At 40.5% G+C, this 14,822-nt stretch overlaps 1 protein-coding gene across 1 annotated transcript; it reads right to left on the minus strand.

Annotated features, from left to right (window-relative positions):
- Positions 1-4,236: 4,236 nt before the first annotated feature.
- tgm5l (transglutaminase 5, like) lies at positions 4,237-13,800 on the minus strand. Its single transcript, XM_064965516.1, has 14 exons — positions 13,664-13,800; positions 12,937-13,116; positions 12,513-12,746; positions 11,923-12,041; positions 11,583-11,711; positions 10,968-11,145; positions 10,610-10,745; positions 10,324-10,427; positions 9,781-10,020; positions 7,161-7,190; positions 6,786-6,995; positions 6,344-6,501; positions 5,953-6,089; positions 4,237-5,237 (listed from the first exon to the last, which is right to left on the minus strand). The coding sequence occupies exons 1-14, from the start codon at positions 13,668-13,670 to the stop codon at positions 5,084-5,086; spliced, it is 2,016 nt and encodes a 671-aa protein (XP_064821588.1). The 5' UTR covers positions 13,671-13,800; the 3' UTR covers positions 4,237-5,083.
- Between the last annotated feature and the right edge of the window lie 1,022 nt (positions 13,801-14,822).

Raw genomic sequence — 14,822 nt, forward strand, 5'->3', positions numbered from 1 at the left:
ATAATATACAGACCTAAGCTTGTGTTCTGCCTTCCAAGACTCCCATTGTCAGGGTGGAGACATGAGCATCTCGTCATTACATACGGACCTCTAGTTTCTACCTCTTGCGAATTGGAAAGGAAAGTTGGCACTGTTAGGATGCTGGATTGCCCTAAAGTAAATTAAGGTTTTGCCAACATTCTATAATTACTCCTGTCCAGGGTCAAAAATCTGATATCAACTTTGGAGGGGACAATTACATTACATTTTCTCAAGAGCAATTCCTGAGGGGGACACCAAAAGTAGAGCTGTAACACATAGCCTATGTTGTAATATGTTGAATGTATATTGTGGAACCATAATTACTACTACTGGATAACTGATGTTTAAATCATTAAAACACTACTACAAATAATAGCTATAGCAGTGTTCCTTATCAGTCCAGTATGTATGCAGGATTCTGTATTTACAACCAGCAATACGAAGAAAGGCCAGTATGTGGCAATGGTACTGTACACTGTGTATGGGTGCAGTCTTCGTAAATACAATGAGCATCATGCGATCTCATCTAAAATAATCTCTGTTCAGAACCATCACAAAGTTGGTCTCAGTATTGAATTTATCTTTTTATTTGACTTTTTCTGATACATTTATAGAGTCATTAAATATGTGCCACTGCCCTCAGTCTACTGCAATAGCTTTACAAGAACAAAAAGTGAAAGAAATACTTAAATTAAATGAATAACCCAAATAAATCAACCCAAATATCCTTAAAAAATATTTATTTATTGTTCAGTCAGTGTCTCAACTCTTCAAACAACAGCTATGGACAAGTATGTCACACAAAGTATGCCATTTAAAAAAAAAAACATAAAATAAATCATTAGTAAGTGCACTGTCATGTCCTAAAAACTGAAAACTACGTAACAAAAGAACAAATACAATATTATACAGCAGGGGTTCTCAAACAGGGGCCCCTGGTGTAATTGCAAGGAGTCTGGGAAATAAAAAGTTTCCAGTAACTTTACATATAATATAGATGGGGTCGGGATCCCTGAGGACTGCTCAAAACCTTGCCCCAAAATATGCAGGGGTTCCAGTACCCAAAAAAGGTTGAGAACCACTGTTATACACACTACTGAACAAAATAACTGAACATATGTTTGTGGGTTTCAATAGATCCAACAAATTGCTGGCAGATATTTTCCCTCTTGAGGCTGTCCAGCCTGTGTTTATGTACAGTACAGACAACTGCGCCGTTCATTCTCTCTTGGCTCATGCTAGCGCGTAGCCAAGTCTTCAACCTGCGGAGTGCACTGAAACTCCTCTCAGCCTCACATGAAGACACCTGCACCACAAACAAAATTCTGATCAGCAACTCAACTTGGTCAAACAACCCCAGCACCTCCACTGGAAGACTCCTGACGACCTCTGCTGCCTCTCCACTGCTGCTACAGGGGTATTTGTTGCGAAAGAGAGGCAACTCCACTGAAAGAGAATATATGTTCAGCTCTGGGTACTGATCTAGAGACTCATCCAACTCCCCCGTGAGAAGCGCTCCTTCCAACTATTGCAGGAGATGACCGCACACAGTCGACTGCAGCCTGCAGCCTGCAAGAGGCAAGTATATATCCCATTTATATCCCATTTATCCCATTTAGCATTTAGTGTGAGGCCCAACACAGTCTTGCCTTTGCTGAAGTGCTCAAATAAGCCACTGGCAGTTGAAGCTGTCTTGGATGCAGTTTTTGCCATCTCCTCTAGGCTGTTTAGTACCCGCTCATACTGCCCTAGCACAGCTCTAATAGCAGTATTCCGCACAGTCCACCTTTTTGGACATAGGGGTTTCAGGGTGGTCCGATGGGTATCTTCGGACATGGCAATTGATTCAAACATGCTCTTCAACTTTCCTGACTGGACATAGAGGACACCTAACTGATGGACCCAAGAAAGGGAATCCCGGATCAGTGGAGAGGCTGAGCAGCCAGCCTGTGTAATCAGATTTACACAGTGTGCTCCACAATGCACATAGAGGGGTAATGGCTGCCGCCTCCTCACAATTGCCTGTGCACCTGTATATTTTCCTGCCATGTTTGAGGCACCATCATAGCTCTGCCCACGTAAACCAGACATGGGCAAATTGAGCCTCAACAACCCACCAGTTGCCACTTTCGCTATGCCCTCGCCTGTTGTCTCTGACACCCTGTATAGCCCAAAACCTCCTCGTGAGGGACAAGGTTATGGTCAACATAACGCAGGCAGACACTCTTCTGTTCAGCACCAGAGACATATTGAGTACCATCAACAATTACTGAAAATTGTACAATCGGAAGAGACCTAATCTCAGCTGTGATGCCTCGAATGACTGTATTGGCCATGACGTTCATAATTTCATTCTGTGCTATGGGGTCTGCGTACATTGCGGTACGGTCTGTTATTATCCACTTCAGTAAAATGGGATCATCCTCTTCTGCCCTGTGTTTCAAAAGCTGGAATAAATTCCCACTGTCATCCGTGTGGCCTCTAAAGGCTTGTCCCTGTCTTGCTACATGCCGCACTGAACTAACAATTTTCATCAAGCAAGTGGATCAAACCATTGTGAGGCAAAGGGGCGGGGGAATGCAAACTTTTGAAACTTAAAAACGCGCTATTAAGTGTCTGTAATCACCACAAGTGCTTCCATTGCGTATTCTTAATATTATTGAAATTGTATAGTTATGTTTACAATTATATATTGGGGGGGAACAGATCATATTCCCCCGTCCCCTCTGGGATTTCAGCGTATGCTATTGCCGACATAAAATAATTTAAAATAGGCTAGTTGATACAATGTTGCAAGTTTGTTAGTGACATCTTCCGGTTGGACCCTCTGCATTGGCCTACAGGCGATCTCTGAGTTCTATGCTCTCTTTTCTTTAGCCGCCAATGGATCACAGTTTATCCATATGACAGAGGCTAGTGCTCTAGCCATAGGTGGATTTTTAGCATTTTACTTCAGGTTTTTATGATTAACCACATGCCAATGATTTTGAGAAACAAAACATTATTAATGAAATGAAACTTCCATAAAAATTTGCAAATGCAAATAATCAGAACTGGCACGCAAAACGGTAGAAATTGTAGAATACATTGTAAGCTTTCCCAAAGTTGAAACTCATGAGCAGCCTATGGTCTTACACCCTGATGAAGACAGCTTGGCTGTCGAAACGTTGGTAATTTAATTTTTGCATCTGAGCTCCTAGAGTGTGCGGCTCTCTTTTATTTTCAAGTTTTCTACTCTGCTAGCCAGCACCTCGCCTAAATAGGTGTGCGTTTCTTTTCTTCTAGATCAGCCTATGGTCTTTACCAGAGGGGCAACTTTGGTTTTTAGAAGTAACTATATATCTTTTATTAATCCAGTCAGATACACACTCCAAACAGCCTACCCGACTGCTTGGAGGCGTCGCATTATCCTAAAGCACACCGTTGCCTCATTGTCATTGTCAAGCCTTTTTATGTCTTTATTTGGTTTGGTCAGGGTGTGATTTGGGTGGGCATTCAATGTTCTGTTTTCTATGTTTTCGTATTTCTATGTTTTGGCCGGGTATGGTTCTCAATAAGGGACAGCTGTCTATCGTTGTCTCTGATTGGGAATCATACTTAGGCAGCCTTTTGTTGGAGCCATTTTACTAAATAAAAGAAAATGTACGCTCTCAACGCTGCACCTTGGTCTTCCTTGAACGACAGCCGTGACACTCATTTTGTATCACATTCCAATGATAAAACTAGGGGGTTTCAAAAATGATTTGTTCAACTGATTCGTTCTGGCGGCGGGTCTGCAGTAATTGTTGCCAAATGTGCTTCCACCAAACATTAACTCTGGTGTGTGATGACCATACGCAAGGTATGTTATTATTATTCATTTAGAAAATGTGGAGCAGGTTGTGTAGATCTGTAGGAAAAACAACTAATTTAATACCTTTTTTAGATGAAATTTTAAGGCAGCAAAATATGACAACTGTGCAAGGGGTATGTAGATTTTCAGTAGGCACTGTAAGCCTATCAAGATACCTTATCACTGTTTATCAAGTCCTTCCGTTTCAACCTTTTGTCTTTATGTGACTATGTTTTTCTCATATTTAGATTTTTTCCATGTTACAAATATAATTTACAACTTTGGTCCATTGTCTCAATGTTTTCCATCTCACAGCAAGTTTCTAGTGAGTGGGCAATCCTTGTTTTTAAATAGGTCTGGAGACAGGAAAACACACACTGAGGTTGCGTTGTAGTATGGGTTTATTTTTTGATTAGGTTTTTTGATTTTCCCAGTATTTTTCTACTGCTGCACGTGTGATAAAATATTATAATTTCGCCACATTTTCTCCAGTAAATTGATGGCAAGCTACTGTGAGGGTATTTGAGTTAGAAACAAATAACAAATAATGTTTTTCAACCATCTACAGAAGGCCTAGCTATGCACTATAGTTTTGGGGTTATTTAGCCAGGAGAGTACACAGGAAGTATCCAAATACTGACTAGCTGATGTGGTTATGGTAAAAGAAAAAGTGTTTAAAAAATATTTATTACATATGACTGTATTAAAATACCTGTGTTGTAGAAATACTAAGAAGATATTGAGGGAATGAGGATGTGGTTTCAATTACTGAAAATAAATCTGTCTTTAAGTGATCTACAATACAGGACAAAGATGACTTCAACTTGTAAGCGTTGTCACTCAGAATTCATTTATCTGATTTGTATACAGATTTGTATAAAAAGTGGTTTCATTTGATAAAAACTAAATTCAACTTGAAACAAACTGAAAACAAACTAAATGAAAAACTCCAGAAACCTTAACTTGTTCACAGGCCAATGTCTATTGACGAATTAAACCTCATTTTATGTAAAGTCATAAGTGACTATTCAAGTAGTGATTACCAATCATACATAAAAAAATATCACATAAACATCAAACAACAAAGTTATTATGTGAACGAAATAAATACATGTTTTAGTTAAAAAATACATAAATATAAATAATAGATATAATACTTAAGTTGTACATGGAATTCCTACCTTAAATACAATTATATTTATTAGCACCATCTGAATCATTGCAAAATGACTAAGCTGACTTCACAGAGATCATTCTGTAGCCTATAATTTTTGCAGGGTTGTTTTTGAGGACTAGAGTAGCCTGCAACATTTTTTTCCCCACCATCCTCGGAATGAAACTGAAGCTCCTCTCCATAGTGCACCCTGGCTTGAACAGTTGAATCCTGCAAGATAGGAAGGCATTTTTATGTTAGGTATTTGTCTGAATGACACAACATACAAATTGACAAGACTGGTTATCCATGTGAAGGTTAGGGGAATGGGGATTAAAGGGGTAGTTCACCCTGTAAGCAGTCTATGGACAAGATAAGACACTGGCAGCAATCCAGGCTTTGGTTTTGTTTGCCTCTTTCCATGTCAATAGACCGCTTACAGGATAAGGAAATCAATATGTCTTTTTGTAATTTGAGTGAAGTGTCCCTTTGAATCTAGTGAAGTTAATCTACTGCGTAACACCTCATAATGAAAATGTTGTAGTGCAAAGAGTTTACAAAATGTAGTTTTGACTCTAAATCTTGTAAAGTTCCCCTGTGGATATCACTCATATTGCCATGGCACCAAGTAACCATGTACAGCATAGTTACAGCCTTTATATAAGAGTTTCAATGGTTTCTCCAAATGATCTTATACTACCGCTTAGTGCCGTCAAAGTTTACCCAGTGTTACGTTCTGTCCTTGACTAACCATACAAATATTTAAGGACTTATACCGTACGACTATGCCACTCCTTGTGTTTACACATGCTTTTGCCAATACTCAATGGAATTCACATTTTTGTTGTTGTTAGCAGTTGCCAACACTGCCTTCCGTCACTCCTTATGTAAGAAATGAGACACCAAAGAAGGAAACACATTCAACCCGAAAAGAACATGTCCTTACCTTGAGTGCATTTCCCCCTCGATCAAACCAGAGCCAGTCACGGTTAGTAGGCCGCTCACAGGTACAGAGAAGGTGTTGCAGAAGACTACGAGGGCAGTGTGCTCCTTGTGTGGCATGACGGAGTCTTCATCTGCAATCTAAAGAATAAAAAGGTTAAAGCTATGTCCTTCGTCTGCACACATAGTACACAGGATGTTATCACCCCATTTGTTTAGGTATAAAACAAGTAATGGACCTATTTCACATAGCACATCACTGTCTAAACATAGCCATATTGTTTAGTCTAGGACATAATTGCGTTGAGTGTTGACGCAAGATGTGTAATGGACGTTCAAAGACGCCGTGTGAAGTTAATTTGGTGTGTAGAGACGTTCTGAAGAGATGCCTGTACCTGTATGGAGAGTTGAGGGCTGGTGATGTTGAACTCCTCTGAGGCCAAGACTCTCTCCTGAGTGATCCCGTCCTCCATGACCACAGCCAGGTTGACCAAGTCATCTCCCATCAGAGACTCATACTTGGCATGGTCGATCAGGTGATGAATGACCTTAGCTGGAGGGAGGGCGAGGGAGAGGGAGAAAGAGTGAGGGGGGAACAAATTAGTGAATACATGAGGTAGGTTCAACAAAATGGTATGGTGTCCCTGAAATGTTCCATATGATCAAAGACAGAATTTGAAGGGAAAGTACTACTTTTAAGTGGTATAGAAGGTATGTCAAGAAATACAACACATTTCATTTCATATATCTGTGTGGAGGGAGTACAGTATCTTTAGGGTGCTAGCCATATGACATTATGCGCCAATATTAACGTTAGCGATGCGTTAAGGTTCCTACATTCATGCGGCGCTATCCGGACGACGTTGTGGACCTCCCAGAAGGTGCCCGAGGGACTACGGTTGTACTTCTTGGTCTGAGCGTTGACATGCTCCCTCAGCACCTTGGGGATGCTGTCCGTGTTGGTGACCATGACTGTGAAGGTTATGTTTTCCCCAGCCACAGGCACTTTAAGGAGGCTCAGAGACACTGAGAGGCCCCGGGTTGACCCTAATGAGACACATATGAATGGCACATTAAATGAAGCGTATTATGTCAATGACTCAAAGAAGTGTAAGATGTCAATTACTCAATTAAATGTATGATGTCAATGACATTTGTGGACAGATGGAATACAGACAGAACCATATAGAAGATCAAGTAATCAACACTCACCTCGCTTACGTGTTGATTCTCCTGAAAATGCTAGAGAGAAAAAAACATTGTTAGACATTTGGAAATAGGAATAGGAATTTGCTTGTAATAAATACTGTTGAATAGTGATATTTTTTTTCATTCACTGAATGAATAATGTAGCTAGTAAGTTGGCACTTATTTGCACTCTTTGATCTGTGTAAGGACATGGCTGCTGCATATGAAACAAAAAATGGATGTAGATATTAAGACGATCGTTACAGTATGAACTCAATGCTGTGACATTGAGACTCAAAAGAGATCACTATTCTTGAACCAACATTCACAATCATTTTATGGATTCATAACAACCCCTCAAAGGCCACTTTACTCATAGTATAGAGAGGTAGTGTAGGGTTATGGTGAATCCCTTTATATACCACATATATATATATACAGTAAATATACATAATATATATATATATATATATATATATATATATATATATACAGACAGACAGACAGACAGACAGACAGTGTATTCGGGAAGTATTCAGACCACTTCACTTTTTCCACATTTTGTTACCTTACAGCCTTAATCTAAAATGGATTACATCTTTTTCCCCCTCATTAATCTACACACAATACCCCATAATGACAACAAAAAAATAAAAATGTTTGAAGATTTATTTAAAATAAAAAAAACTAAATATTTTATTTACATAAGTATTCAGACACTTTGCTATGATACTCAAAATTTAGCTCAGGCACATTCTGTTTCCATTGATCATTCTTGAGATGTTTCTTCAACTTCATTGGAGTCCACCTGTGGTAAATTCAATTGATTGGACATGCTTTGGAAAGGCACACACCTGTCTATATAAGGTCCCACAGTAGACAGTGCATGTCAGAGCAAAAACCAAGTCATGAGGTCAAAGGAATTGTCCGTAGAGCTCCGAGACAGTATTGTGTCAAGGTACAGATCTGGGGAAAGGTACCAAAACATTTCTGAGGCATTGTAGGTCCCCAAGAACACAGTAGCCTCCATCAATTCTTAAATGGAAGCATTTTGGAACCACAAAGGCTCTTCCTAGAGCTGGATGCCCGGCAAAACTGAGCAATCTTGGTCAAGGAGGTGACCAAGAACCTAATGGTCACTCTGACAGAGCTCCAGAGTTCCTCTGTGGAGATGGGAGAACCTTCCAGAAGGACAACCATTTCTGCAGCACTCCACCAATCAGGCCTTTATGGTAGAGAGGCCAGATGGAAGCCACTCCTCAGTGAAAGGCACATGACAGCCCGCTTGGAATTTGCAAAAAGGCACCTAAAGGACTGTCAGACCATGAGAAACTGGATTCTCTGGTCTGATGAAACCAAGTTGGAACTATTTGGCCTGAATGCCAAGCATCAGGAAACCATGCACCACTCATCACCTGGCCAATACCATCCCGACGGTGAAGCATGTTTTTCAGCTGCAGGGACTGGCAGACCAGTCAGGATCGAGTGAAAGATTAATGGAGCAAAGTACAAGGAGATCCTTTATGAAAACCTGCTCCAGAGCACTCAGAACCTCAGACTGGGGCGAAGGTTCACCTTCCAACAGGACAACAACCCTAAGCACACAGCCAAGACAACACAGGAGTGGTTTCGGGACAAGACTCTGAATGTCCTTGAGTGGCCACGCAAAGAGCCTGGACTTAAACTCGATCTAACATTTCTGGAGAGACCTGAAAATAGCTGTGCAGCAATGCTGCCGATCCAACCTGAAGAGCTTGAGAGGATCTGCATAGAAGAATTAGAGTAACTCCCCAAATAGAGGTATGCCAAGCTTGTGGCGTCATACCCAAGAAGACTCGCTGCTGTAATCGCTGCCAAAGGTGCTTCAACACAGTACTGAGTAAAGGGTCTGAATACTTATGTAAATGTAATAATTCCGTTTTTCTAGATACCTGTTTTTGCTTTGTCATTATGGGGTATTGTGGGTAGACTGATGAGGCAAAAAAACAATTTAATACATTTTAAAGGCTGTATCGTAACAAAATGTGGAAAAAGAGCCTCCCGGGTGGCGCAGTGGTCTAAGTAACTGCATCGCAGTGCTAGCTGTGCTACCAGAGACTCTGGGTTCGCGTCCAGGCTCTGTCGCAGCCGGACACGACAAGGAGGTCCATGGGGCGACGCACAATTGGCCTTGCGTCGTCTGGGTTAAGGAGGGTTTGGCCGGTAGGGATATCCTTGTCTCATCGCGCACTAGCGACTCCTTCCGGGTTGGATGCGCTCTGTTAAAGAAGCTGTGCGGCTTGGTTGGGTTGTGTTTCGGAGGACGCATGGCTTTCGACCTTCGTCTCTCCCGTATGGGAGTTGTAGCGATGAGACAAGATAGTAGTTACTAACAATTGGATACCACGAAATTGTGGAGAAAAGGGGGTGAAAATATATATATATTATATATATATATTTTTTAAATGTGGAAAAAGTGAAGTGGTCTGAATACTTTCTGAATGCACTGTATTTATATATGTATATACGTGTGTGTGTGTGTTTGTATGGTGTGTCTTCATAGTCTACAAATAGTTTATTAACGCTTATTCACGATAGTTACTACAAAGTCTTACCGATTTGATATTAGCATTTGATTCATGGCATCATTTCCTTTAAGACTCACCTTTGGTGGGTTTGTAGTTCCTTGTGATGTTCTGGGGCCTTGGTGAGCCTATGGTCTGGGTGACGATGAGGGAACCAACTCTCTCTGTGTCTGTGCTGGAACTCAGCACCTGGCCCTGCTTCACAATGACCGTGTGGACGTCAGCATTCACCTCAGCATACACAAAGGGGATGTCGTAGACCAGGTCCACACGCCGGTCTCTGATAGCCTTCACTGGGGCTGGACCACAGCAGAAGATTCCTAGGAGGGGGAAATATATGGTGGAGCTTTAGAACAAGAAGCAATAGTAGCCATACTCTTTGATTGATTCCAGTCTGGATGACGTAGAATGTGCCATAAAAATAATATAAACAGGTATTAGACATATATAAATAAATAAATGTCTGGTTATCAGTGTCGGTGGCTTGTGACTGTAACAAGTGCAGTGTCTGAATATCATAAAAAATTAAAATAATAGTTTTTTGTTATTTATGAATGGACTTTCAGTTTTATTTAATCTAACTTGTATTATGGAGTTTCTATTTAGTCTGTTTTGACTCTGACCTCCGCTCCTCTCCTGCGGGGTTGGATCCAAAACCTGCCATCCGTCAAATCCTGCACCCAGGTCTGGCCGGGTCATCCAACACTCCACCCATACATGGAAATTCCTGAAATGAAGGACAAAACAGCACATTTTAATACCAAAGACTGATTGATTTTTACATGCAATTACTTACATGTTACTTAAAATACTTCTTGCTATCATATAATCTACTTTCATATTATTTCATCGACAAATAATATTTCATATTCATGGTGTGGTAATACTGTAGACTAGATATCTGCTTACCATATGCTGTCTTTACTGTGAGGTAGTTTCTTGCCCGTCTCAGAGTAAAACTCCTCGATGACCAGGTTGCCGTTGGTGTCATGGGCTGAGTTAAAGTTGGTGATGACACGGGATGGAATACCAAAAGCTCTCATGACTAGGAAGAGATAGAAATACAAGGATGAAGAATTTGTCAATGATTTGACCAATGATTTTCTAACTCTTTATATTCCTAACATAAATTAAACACTCTTGTTCAAATATTCCATTACGATGGTGCCATGATGAACTTATACAGAAATTCAGCTGGGAGTGATATTATTCCATATGCATTGATAAAACATTTTTACATTGCCAACATATTCATATTCATATTCACCTGTGCACATCACAGCAGCAAACACCCAGCACTGGCCGTACATCACTGGGCTGAACTTGGACTTGGCCCACTGTCTCAAAATATCCGCACTTCCTGTCCACTTGGAGGGGGGCACCCCGTTCTTGAAATCGCCCAACCAGTTCCCTCTCAGGACTCCTCGGTCGTCCTCGCAGTTGATCTGACCGAGAATGACACAATTATCTACCCAATGTTCCCTCTAGGGATCAACCATGTTTATTCTGTAACCATTTATTTGACATTTCTTAAATACCTTGTAACAAGGTACTTACATGGGAATTTTTTCTAGTCCAAAAATTAAGTACAAAGTACCATTTGTTCAATTCAGAGTGAAATCATTTAAGAAAGGTTAACATAGTAAGATGAAACAATATTTTTTTAATGGCCTCATCACGTAACCTCACTTCACCCCTCATTGCTTGAACTGAAATATAAACACATTGCGTGAGCGTATTATCAGTATTATAGACTGCCAGACATTTCAAGCCAGGACCTGTTTTGTGAGCTCCAGAGCTCCTGAGGTCTTATTCTAATTTCCACACATAAAGCATGAGAGATTAATTTACTATCTGAGGGATCTGAGGCATTGTCACTCACCATGGCAGACACCACCCTACTGAGGTAGATAGGATCGGAATGGCCTAGGTAGTCCTTCTGCGAGTTCCTGCCGTGCTGCGGGCTGACCTGGAGCAGCTTCAGACAAATATCCAGAATCTCTGGCTCGTACTGCATAGAGAAACAAAATTAAATATTTATTTATTTACTTTTTTTCATTTCTGTAATTATTTTGTCAACTTATGTCATTATTTATTCATTTATGGATCTTTAGTCATGTATGTTGTCATGTCTAGCCTTTTTGTAGACGTCTCTGGAAAATGCGGTAATTGACTGTGAATGGTATCGTAAAATGTTTTGAAACTGGTCAGGAGATGCTCACCTGATCGAACGACCAAGGTCTTGATTCAAGGTTTTTAGGTGTCCCCATGTACAATAAACCAGAGTCATTATTTACATATTCCTCTCTCTGGTCTTCGAAGGGAATGTACACTGTGTCCTCTGGAGGGAGAACACTTTGATTACTTTAACATCAAACATGTTTGTATCTTATATAATTCATACTTACTTTGAGAATGGATCGATGTAGAAATGTGCCAATATGAACCCTTACCTCTCCACCGCAAAAACAGAGGTTTTGCGGATTTTGAGGATTCAAAATAGCTGCCATGCATCACCAACGTTATCACACTTAGTAAAGCACTTTTGATGAAAGGCACTGCATTAATACAGTGTACCATTATCATTTCCAGAAATCTTATTATCCTTATTATCTAACCAATATTAAAGTTTGCATTAGACTCAAGGACAATCTGAGTTGGGATTACATTCCATTTCATTTTGTGTCTTGAATCAGAATTCCAATTCACTTCTATATTGCTATGAAGCGAAATGGACTTGACCCCAAACCCGGCTACAATCAATACATTTAATCATAGGAGCGGGTTTAAGTCGTTCTGTAGATTAACTCACCGTGGCACCAGGGGTTACAAAGGAGAACAAAGTCTCCCACCACGTAGCCCTTCTGACCGTGCTGTGTGAGCACGTGGAGCTGAATACTGTAGCGCCCTATGGAGGAAGAGGCAGGGCTGGATATGTACAGAGAGGGAGAGTTGGGGTTCAGGCCTTTGGGGGTGAAGTAGGCACTCCATCGGGAGGGGGATCCCTGCTTGGAGAAGGTGACGGGGAACTCTGCGTACAGCCGACCTGTTGGGAAAAAGGAATGAATATGGGTCAGAAAACGCAATGCTCACCACCACTATTGTCTCCTTAATCCTCATGAATGGGTATACTTAAGCTTTCTACAGAGTTAAATACATCATCCACGCTCTGACAAATGTCCTAACCAATTATTGACAAAACAAATACGACTTGAACAGTATGTATCACAGTGTACCTAGGAGGATTCTGAACACCAGGGTGTCAGTGTGTGGGTTGAAGGCTCGTCCCTTCAGGAGCAGGGTGATTTTGAAGGGTGCTCCTCTCCGCACCACCAGGGTTTTAGAGCTGAACCCCTGGGTGTAGTGGCTCTCTTGGTTGCCCTGAAGTTCCAGGTTGACATATTGGATTCTCAATTCTGGAGGGAAAGAAACACTGGGCGTTTGTCAATGGAATACTGAAGACTTTAATGCGAGTCAAATGCAGAGATCGGAAACTACATCAAAATGCAGAAATACCAAGATGTTCCTTTTTGCTATTCAATAAGATATCTAATCTGAATAGTCAATTTTGCTTAGCTAGTGCTAATAACACATTTAACAATTCCATCTAGAATAGAAGAATTTTTCTTATTTTCTTTATATTTTTTACAGATAATAAAATCATTCCCTTGTGCGTGATGATTTACACTAGCATAATTTCAAGCATTATAAAAGCATACTGATTCAATTGTGGTGTCAAGAGCTCACGGGTGTGCAGTGTTGAATTGCCTCGAAAGTGTTATTGCGGATTGACCATATGACCACAAAACTACAGTTTGACAGCTGAGTAAATCTGAGTTGTGATATAACCCACCAAAGAATCATACCACTGAACTTGTGATGTCACAGGACAACAAATTGAGTAGTCTAAAAATAGTCATAAGACATAGCCTAACGATAAGTATAACAAAAGCAGTATCTCACCTTCCATCTGTGTGTGCTCCGGTTCGAAAGGCTCACTGTTTTAGTGATATGGGGAACACTTTCCATCTCTACCTATTTAAACAGTCTCCTCTGCCCCACCCACTGGAGTGTCTGAAGAATTACTGTACTGGGTGTTTGCAAGCGGATTAACTGGTTTCACCAATGATCACTGACAGGTTTTTAATCTGACTTATAACCTTTATGTGATCGCCTAGGGAAAGAGTTGTACAATAGTCAAGGACATAGGTGTGTTCGTGCGCAGATGTCTTACCAACGTGCATGTTTAGAATGTGAGTGACTAACAGGACCAACCCACTCAAAGGTACAGTACATCCCAGATAGCAAGATATGTCCCCTGCATGCTATTTTCCGCTGGCACAACGCCCAAGTCTATACATTCGAGTTAGCCACTCAAGACATGATTTGCATTTCTGGCTGGTAGCCCCCATTCAGAGGGCCATTATAAGCCCTTGGCAGACCGCTTTTGCATCTCTGGTATTAAGCCTCCGCTCAGAGGACAGCTATTTAGCCATTTACATTTACATTTAAGTCATTTAGCAGACGCTCTTATCCAGAGCGACTTACAAATTGGGCATGAATTAATTTGAAAAATAATAGCAAGGAATTTCTCTCATCTCAAATTCAGCCTGCCACCCTCTGCCTACTATAGCCAGCAAGCTGTTTTGTTGTTTCCATAAATACCTTGTATTTGTTGTAATTTTATTTAGATTTCATTTATTTGCCCATTTAAAAACACAATACAACCACACATGGGGACATAATCCATTACAGATTACACAAAAAGTGATAGGCCTACATCTAAACATGTACAGTTTAAGTTAATGATAAAATTATTATGTCCAATAATAGCCTACATTTTTACCATTGATTTAATATAGGCTACTATATATTTGAGGCACAAAAAATGGTTCCTTTCTAGCAATAAATGCCACTTCCTAAACTGCCTCACCCACTTGAAGAAAAATGTTAATCACAATGTGGCGGCCCTTCTTAAACCCACAGAAGAAATAGCTACCATCCTACATGGCCATCACTAGTTACCACACCCACAAAGTCATAAACCCCACCTATTTCTATAAACTATACTGAACAGAAATATAAACCAATATATAACCATTTCTAAGATTTTACAGTGTTA

The sequence above is a fragment of the Oncorhynchus masou genome, chromosome 5 (genome assembly GCF_036934945.1).
Source record: "Oncorhynchus masou masou isolate Uvic2021 chromosome 5, UVic_Omas_1.1, whole genome shotgun sequence".
Classification (NCBI taxonomy): domain Eukaryota; kingdom Metazoa; phylum Chordata; class Actinopteri; order Salmoniformes; family Salmonidae; genus Oncorhynchus; species Oncorhynchus masou.

What these genes read in the sequence shown, in the direction of transcription:
- tgm5l (XM_064965516.1), bottom strand. An exon ending in GAACTACAAACCCACCAAAG is followed by an intron (nt 7,191 to 9,780) that starts GTGAGTCTTAAA and finishes TTTTCTCTCTAG; the next exon opens with CATTTTCAGGAGAATCAACA. An exon ending in CCGGATAGCGCCGCATGAAT is followed by an intron (nt 6,502 to 6,785) that starts GTAGGAACCTTA and finishes CCCTCCCTCCAG; the next exon opens with CTAAGGTCATTCATCACCTG.